The sequence below is a fragment of the Macrotis lagotis genome, chromosome 5, assembly GCF_037893015.1.
Source record: "Macrotis lagotis isolate mMagLag1 chromosome 5, bilby.v1.9.chrom.fasta, whole genome shotgun sequence".
NCBI lineage: Eukaryota > Metazoa > Chordata > Mammalia > Peramelemorphia > Peramelidae > Macrotis > Macrotis lagotis.
This window is the reverse complement of record NC_133662.1, coordinates 73,831,312-73,840,036: the sequence shown is the minus strand read 5'-3', so window position 1 is coordinate 73,840,036 and position 8,725 is coordinate 73,831,312. Positions and strand designations below refer to the sequence as shown.

The following is an 8,725-nucleotide window of genomic DNA, read 5'->3' as shown; positions in this document are numbered from 1 at the left end:
GCTACTCCTGACTCCAGGGCCGGTGCTTTATCCACTACTCCACCTAGCCGGCCCAGATGACTTCTTAAAGTTCCTTCCAGTTCAAGATCTCTTATCTAATATACTTATCTTCAATAGGTTTGCAAATAACAGACACCTAAGAATGGAAATAAAGACAAATTAAAAGTATCCCGAAGGTTGAAATGAATATTTTGTTTAGTCTGGTATATACAATCTAATTTCATGTTTCTGTGTGTGTGTGTGTGTGTGTGTGTGTGTGTGTGTTGTATGTGTGTGTGTGTGTGTGTGTGTGTGTGTGTGTGTGTGTAAGGGTGATCTTGAAATATTAGATATATGAAAACCATGACTCAGACACATAAAAAGTATTAAGTCAGTCTCCACTCACAATTTCTATTTTATCTCTAGTTCTTAAGTATTCCTAAACATATATCAGTTGGAGTAGTCATTTTTCCTTTGATATACATACACCATGGTAGAATCCCCCCTCTACATAAAAGATGTGGGGGATTCCTTTTTAAATTTGTGAGGTTATCAGTTACAAAGTAACTGACAGAGACTGGTGCCTTCCATGTCCTGGGTGATCCCTCCACTGAGGAAGCTATACATAGCAGACATACCGAATCTTTTAGTCAGTTGGAGTTTGCATATGGTCCAAAATTACAAGAGTACTCTTTTTGAACAAGCAAAAAAAGAAAGCGGAAGGAGTAAGGGAAAGGAAAATCTTTAGCTCACTCAAAAAGATGATTGCCTCTATAACCTACCACCTGCAGATTTTTTTTAAGTATTATACTAGGGTTCATAAATGCACAAAACAATGCAGCAGTTATTAAAGTTGATTGTATTTTAAAGCACAGACTGTCCAAAACAAATGTTTTCTTTACATTAGCCATTTTTCCAAGTTAAATTAAGAACCAAAAATAAATTCCATTATCATCAAAAATATCAGTGCATAAACTGTGCTTTTATAAACAGTTTAATATAAGTTTACAACATTGTAATCATGAACCTTAATAGAAAAACTATAGCTTCATTTTAAACAATAAAGCACTAGAGAGAAAGCAAACTGTTTTGGAGTAGAAGAAAAGCATATGACAAAGTGACACATTACATATAACCATTATAGACATTCCTGAAATTTCAGACTCAATATAAAATAACTTGGAATTGCACATGCCTATACCATAAGCATGCATGCATAACATGTCTGAGGGAAAACGTATACTAATATGTTGCATTTCGTAACTCAAGATATCCATGACTATTGGATGCACATGATTATTGAGTTGTCCTGGTAGATTTGGGTTAATCCAGCATCACTTTCTTACTCACTAAGACAACTAATAATGTACATATGACTGGTTGGGATTCAGAATGAAGTGAGGCTACATAAAGCTAACTGAATCATATGAGCCCAGGGGAATGTAAGCTCTAGAAGGCAGACAGTTCCGTTTTTTAATCTTATATCTGTATTATACAGTAGGTACTTAATAAGTACATCTCGGATTTAATTGAAATGGGAATTTAACATGACCTCATTAACTCTCTAACTTCTGAGCTACTTAGTCTCCTAAATAGGCTTATATCAGTCAATGTACATTTCAAGAATTTACTACTTTCTTTTACATAAGATACAGCCTTTGTTTGTGCTATAGGAATTACTTAACATTACATGCACTAAAAGATATAAAATTACCAAATATTTGACTAACACGATACTGACTCAATTCAACTTCTTGACAATATTAATGTCATGAATAAAGCAACCAAAGCATTTTAAGTATACCCAGTGACCTGCAAATAATATTTCATCTTAACATTTATGGTTTAAAAATACATAAATATGCCTCAATCCTGTATTGCTAATAAATTTCCTTTCTCCATTAGAAATGATAATCTCAAGGGCTTAGATTTGGAAATTTGAATCAGTAGAAAGAGAGCTGAAATAAGAATCAAAAGACTTCAGCTATAAAAGAAGAGGGGGGGCCAAGATGACATAATCTTGGTCTCTTTCAAACCTATAGCTATTGTCCCATGAACTCAGTTATACAGACCTAGTTTTGCTGACTAGCTGAGTTATTTGAGTTATTGCAAAATACTTGCTTTCAACCTCAGTTTTCACATTTAAAAATAAGAGGATTGCTTGACGAAGAAGACCTTTAAGATACCTTACAGCCAAAAATATTATGAATTTTGTTCCCTTTCAAGCCTACATAAATATGCAAAAAATATAAATGAAAATATTACATGATTAGGCCACACCGAAGATATAGTAACTATTAAGCCATTCAAATTAAAACACAACAGAAACTGGTATGATGTATTTTTTTTTAACAAAAATCTGTAATATAAGAAGAGAAAAATAATTGTACATGATAGCCAAAAAGAGCTATTTGTCCTCTATGCAAAGGTGAAATGATCTCATGTGCAGTACTGGAGGCATATTATCTTAAACCAATTATTTCTAGTGTATCAATCAAGTGTACTGTGACCAGTGTTGCTGACAGATTTTAAAAGAAGGCTGTCAAGGTATTTTTCCTACATTACTTAGAAATGTAATTCCCTCCTTTCCATAATGCTCTTAAAGAAACCACAGTCTGATCCTTAACTAATTTATTTCTTTTTTCTTCGTATAGTGTTGTTCCGAAGACTGGAAGAAGCTTGTTTTGGGTACATAAGGAAATCTGGCTTTTCATTTCCACAAAAATAAATGCTGTCTCTTAATATTAAATTATAGTTATGAATTAATATGACAAAGTAAATAATAAGGAAGACATATAAACTAGAGTTTTCTCTGTTAACAATCACACTGAATAGGATAAAGTTAAATTGTAAAAATAATAGGAACATTGTATTAAAGGGCTTACTTCACGGAAGGACCCAGAATACCCAAGAAAATGATTTCCCCCAATCTTCTTTTTAATCCTATGTTGACAAAAAAAAAGAGAACAAAAATATTACTTCTTCTAATTAATTTTCAAGTAATTACAAATTAGGGATAATAAAGAATTTTAAGTATCATTTGATAATTTATACCAACAAATTTTTTTTTGGTAGCTAGCTTATTTTCATTTACACATTAAGGTAAAACTGTTTAAAGTCCCACTGAAAGTCCTCAACTACTTTTAATCACTGCATGATCTATGTAGCTACCAACTTATTTATCCTTCTGATAGCAAAATAATGACAAAGTAGTTAGTGTGAAATGCCAAATGAAATGAGAAAAAAAGTTATTTCATTATCCAAATATTTGTGCCATTTATAATGTAGAATTATTGGATATTTAATGACATTTAAATTGAGCCAATTGCCAAATACTTAAATATATAGGTATCCCATAATTTTTATGAACTTTATAAAAAATGAATTTTTCATTTTTCCCCTGAAAACTGCTGCTCTTAGAAGTGCTGTATAAACATTTTTTACAAAATCAAATGTCTACAGTTGTTCCAAATGCATATATATAGATATATGTATATATCTATCTATCTATCTATATATATATATATATGCACTGATATCAATTGAACATGAAACTTGGAAAACAGCAGTCATACACATTTCAATATATTTAAGATTTCCATTACAATTTCATTTTTATCCTCTATTTCTTTACATTTATTGGATTTATATAGTTGCTATCTTCCAAAGAACTCAGAGGACTGTATTTATTATAGGATTCACATTGTACAGTATTACCTTTTGGGTAAAATACTGCTAATATTTCTAATATGATACCATTAGCTTTCAGTTAGTTAAGTAACTTTTGAATAACAAAGGCTATGCATGTGATGGGGGAAAAATGACGGGGAAAAGCCTAGAAATCAATTGGGGGGGAGGGGAGGGAAGTGATCACATGATAAAAAGCAATAATGTTAACTTCTAACAGGGCTAAGGTCTTGCTTTATAAAGACTGATTCAAAGACAGGCAGTCAGATAGGCAATGCCAGATGTGCTGTCTATTCTCCCTTACAACCTGAATCTTGGTCCAGTTGTTAACTACTGATCACACCTGTGGATTTCATTGTTGTAAGGAACTCTCATCGTGCAAACCCCTCATCCCAACTCCTACCCCCATCACCTATTAGGCAAGGAAGTCTAAGAAAGATGTCCAGGGCATTGAAAGGTTAAGTGATTTCCTCTGAGTCACACAGCCAATATATGTTGGAGACAGAACTTGAAGCTAGGCTTTCCTGACTCGACTCTTTATCCATAATACCATTTCTGGACTTCTATTACTTCCACATTGCATTATGATACAGAATAAATTATGCCTTCTGTCAGATGCTACAACAGACAGTTCTTGCATTTGTTTCCCATACAATTACTGATTTTTTGCATTCCTGAACAACCTAGGAGACTTAGTGATTTGCCTTCCCGAAATTTATCTTTAAGTATAGTTTTATAAAATTATACTGTGTTGTAATTAATGAGATATCAATAAATTCAATCAGGTCAAGTACTTCTTTCTTTCATAGTAATCAGGGTTCACTGGACAAGGATATGAATCTCAAGTGAACATTTAAAATGAATGGCAAAAAAACACACATCTTATTTTTTCAATAGTAGTCCTGACTTTGAGATATAGCTCAAAGTTAGTGAATAAGTTGATATTTCATAAAATTAATATCATTATTAAACTAGTTGAGGTAGTTTGAAATGTTTTACTATGTCTCTATATCATTTTAAACAGAAAATGAAAATAATTTACTTGGTCATATTTTGAGAATTTCAACTTTTTAAACTCTTAACAAGTCAATAATCTTTGAAATATAGGTTTGCATAAAACACTAATTCTCAACTTCTGTCTCATCTTATGAAAACACAAAAATCTAATCATTCTATATGCATCACATTGATGAAAATACCACTTTAGAGCACAGAAAAAAGAACTCAAGACTAATACCATGCTAGTTTAACTAACTAAATTTAATTTAACTGGAATTGGAAATTGGAAATACTTTATATAATAAATGAGAGATTAAGAAGATTCCCTTAGGGTTTAAATTCTTATGATAGATATAGAACAGTACTACAGCTACCTAGCTTTTTTGAAAACAGATCAAAGATTGCAAACAATGGAGCTATGCTAAATTATTTTTAACAAACTATCAATGTTTAACACAGAATAAAAACCAATGATGATCTTAAACTCTAAGTTATGATAGGTATATTTCTTTTGCTTTCAAAATTAGAATGGCAGATGTAATATTAATAGGAAAATTTCATCTCCTGATGATTGCAAAGAATAAAAGATCTGCTTTTGTCATCTGCATCACCTAAATCAAATTCTAGGTACTCCTTCATAAAGTAGTCTTTTCAAATATCAACCCCAACTCCTTGCAACAAGGATTTTAAGGGCATATTTTCAAATTCATAGCTGGCTAAAGTCAATAAACAGAACAAAGGATCCAAGCACTAAATACACTTACCTGAGGGTTACTCAACCTCTTTGGACCTCAGTTTCCTCAACTGAAAATGAGAGTGCTGGATTAAATGTCTTCCAAGTTCCCTTCAGACTATTAATCAATAAGCATGTATTAAATGTCTACTATATGCCAGGCATTTGATAGACACTAGAGATACTAATATAAAAATAAGCGAGGTCACAGGGCAGTTCCTAAATGTACCTAGGTCTCCCACGACATTTTTTTTAAAATATGCTCTAGTTTAAATTAAAATTTATATTGCCAAAATAACCAAAACAAAACCAAACCAAAACAAGATAGGAATACCTATTTGATTTATTTGGTGATCTTGGAAAATGTAAAAAATATATGTATTTAAAATAGTCCATCCCATAATGTTAAGGTGTATTTTAAAGCTGTTCTATATTTACACTTTAATTTTTTGTCTTTCTGAATGTTTTACATCCTGCTCTGAGACCCCAAGGAGGGATTTCACCTGCAGAACATTATTTATAGACAATGTGTAAAAGCCACTTTGCTAACATTTGGAGATCAGTTAATTCAATTTGATTTATTGTACAGAAATTGCTATCCAGCTCTACTTTTTATGTTCTCAAAAATCTGGTTCTGGGTTAGTACACCCGCACTTTTAGGCCAAGAAAAGGCAATTTCATATAAATATTCACAGTCAATACATTTAAAATCCCTTAAATCTAACCAGACTCAATATTTCAAAAGGAAACTAACAATAATTGTTCAGTCTATACAATAAAGATGGCAACATGAATCATGACTAATTTATTGGTCTGAACTAAAATTAGTCAAGCTATTTTTCCCTTACAAAGTCTAATAACAACAGCCTATATTAACATTGACACTGCTGTAGTTCTTTTAAGAACCTTTATTGAATTTTTTTCACAATTCATTCTGTCGAATCTGGATGCAGTTTCTATTTTTAAAAAAACTTGATGTAGCTTCTTGTAAACTGCAGTCAAAAGCAACTTATTTTTTTTTCCAGAGGAACTTCCTTTTCCAAAGAATCTGAGGTTGGAAGTTATCTTTGTAATATGCAGAACGGTTCCTGTAAGCATGCAAGCTTTCTAAATTGTTTGCTCCTCTGGGTACTACTTAAGGGGAGAAAAAGTTTTCTAGGCTCTGCAGGCAGTTTATGGAATGAAACTGTTTTCTCTGCAATTTAGGTACACAAGAATAAAACTAGCATTGACAAATAAAATATGTTCTCAAAAAAGTTGAGGCAGCTTTTGTTGAATGGTATGTTCAGTTGCTACGCCTTGTACTGTACTGTGAGAAACCAGATTGCAAGAAGTCCTCAGTCATGATGAAACTTGAAAAAAATCCCTCCAAACAAGTTCGAACAAAGTTCTAAGAACAGGTGGAGAGCGGATGGGAGGAAAGGGGTAGCAAGTCTCTTTCTGTAAAGCCAGTCCAGTGTGTTAGGTTAACAAAAAATACTAGAGAACTCTGCAGGTAACTCTTGCATGACTTTCCATCAGTTGGTGGTTTCTAAAGAGAAGGGTGGAGGGGTGAGCAAGCCTGGGGTGTTGTAAAGCTTAAGTCTACATCTCATGCATAGCTGATGTCAATGCTCTGCTTTCTTCGTGCTTCTTAGACATCTGAATTGGAGCTGAGGTTTGTTAACCTGGGGTCCGCATTGATTTCATATCTGTAGTGATAACCTTCCATGTGATCCCTGCAGGCATCTCTGATGTTATATAGCCACTTTTTTATGCCTTTGCGGTTCAGATACAAAACCAACAAGAAAATTGCTCCAATGAGGGCTAAAACTATCCCTAGAAAGACATAAGAAGTCGGCAAAGGGTCTATAGGGAACGGGGCGCAGTCCAGGTCAGAGATGTTGAGTTTCACCAAGGGCCGGTTCCTCATTTTCTCTGGTAAGTGGCAGGAGAGGGTGCTTTTGCCCTCTACTATGTTGGTTTCCTTGAGCCAGGCCACCATATCGACCATGTTACAGTCACAAAGCCAGGGGTTTCTATCCAGATTGACCCGCAGCTTGGGCAGAGCCTGCAGCTGGGTCAAGGTCGAATTGTACAAGGTCTTGAGAGCGTTATTCCCGAGGTTGAGGGTCTCCAGTTGAGTTAGGTTGCCTAAGGCCAGGCGCACCAGCGAGTTGTTGTGGAGGTCCAGGTGCTTGAGCTTGGGCAGCCCGGAGAACATGTCCCGGGGCAGATAATTGAATCTGTTGCCGGACAGCTCCAGGTGCAGCAGGTTGCCCAGGGCGCCTCCGCCCTGCAGCGCGGCTGCCACCATGCCCACGAAGCTGCGGTTGTTGTCTTCCGAGTCCTGGGCTGGCAGGATGTCGTTGAGGAATAACTCCGCGAGGGGACTCCGGCCCGGGCCGCTGGCGTCGCCGCCACCGCCGGAAAAGGCGAGGGGGCTGAGCGCTGCCAGCGGGTTGTGGCTGAGGTCCAGCTGGCGCAGGCTGGGCAGGTGCTCGAAGGCACCGGCGCTCACTTCTTCCAGGCGGTTGCCGCTGAGGTTGAGGGCAGCCAGCTCGGCCAGGGGCGGCCGGGAGTCGAAGGCCCCGGCGGGCAGCACCGCCAGCTGGTTGCCGGTGAAGAAGAGGGTGCGCACGTAGCGGGGCAGGTCCCCGGGCACCTCCATCAGGTTCCTGTTGACACACTTGACGGTCCGGGCCGCCTCGGAGCACTCGCAAGGTGCGGGGCAGTGGCCGGGGGGAGGCGGAGACGGCGGCTGGGCCGACACCGGGGGGGCCGGGGCCGACGAGGACGTGGAGGAAGAGGATGGAGAGGACGAGGAAGTGCTGGTGGAGGAGGACACCCAGCCCAGGAGAACCAGCAGCAGCCGGGCCAGGCGCAGTCTGCGGTCCCCGGCGGCGGCGGCGGCGGCGGCGGCGTTGGCAGCGGCGGGGCCCCGGGCGCACCCCCCCAGGCATCGCGCTTAGCTGTCTATCCCGGGCTGGGCGGGGGGGGGGGGTCCCCACTAGCCGAGCCGGCCGCCGGGGCTGGGATCCGAGGGAGGAAGGGGCTTCCGGGGAGTCGGGGAGTGCGGGAGGGACGCCGCAGCCCAGACGGCCCCAGCGGCGCCCCGGGCCCCCGCCTCCAGGGAGCCGGCCCAAGGCTTCCCTTCGCCGCTCTTCGCTTCCCGCCGCCGCGGGGGGCGCCTCCTAGGCTGCTCCCGGCCAGGCTCTACAGCTGCACCTGGGACAGGGGAGAGAAGGGTGAGGACTCGGTGGCAGCCGCACAGTCCCCGGCACCGGCCCAGAATGCGGGACGGGATAGGGTCGCCCGGTCCCGCTCAGCCCTGGAAGCCACCCTCCC

At 38.9% G+C, this 8,725-nt stretch overlaps 1 protein-coding gene across 1 annotated transcript; it reads right to left on the bottom strand.

Moving 5' to 3' along the window:
• Positions 1–269: 269 nt before the first annotated feature.
• TPBG (trophoblast glycoprotein) lies at positions 270–8,327 on the bottom strand (the record flags this gene model as incomplete). Its single annotated transcript, XM_074190024.1, has 1 exon — positions 270–8,327. A coding segment is annotated over one exon (1,296 nt), but the record flags the coding sequence as incomplete, so codon positions are not given.
• Between the last annotated feature and the right edge of the window lie 398 nt (positions 8,328–8,725).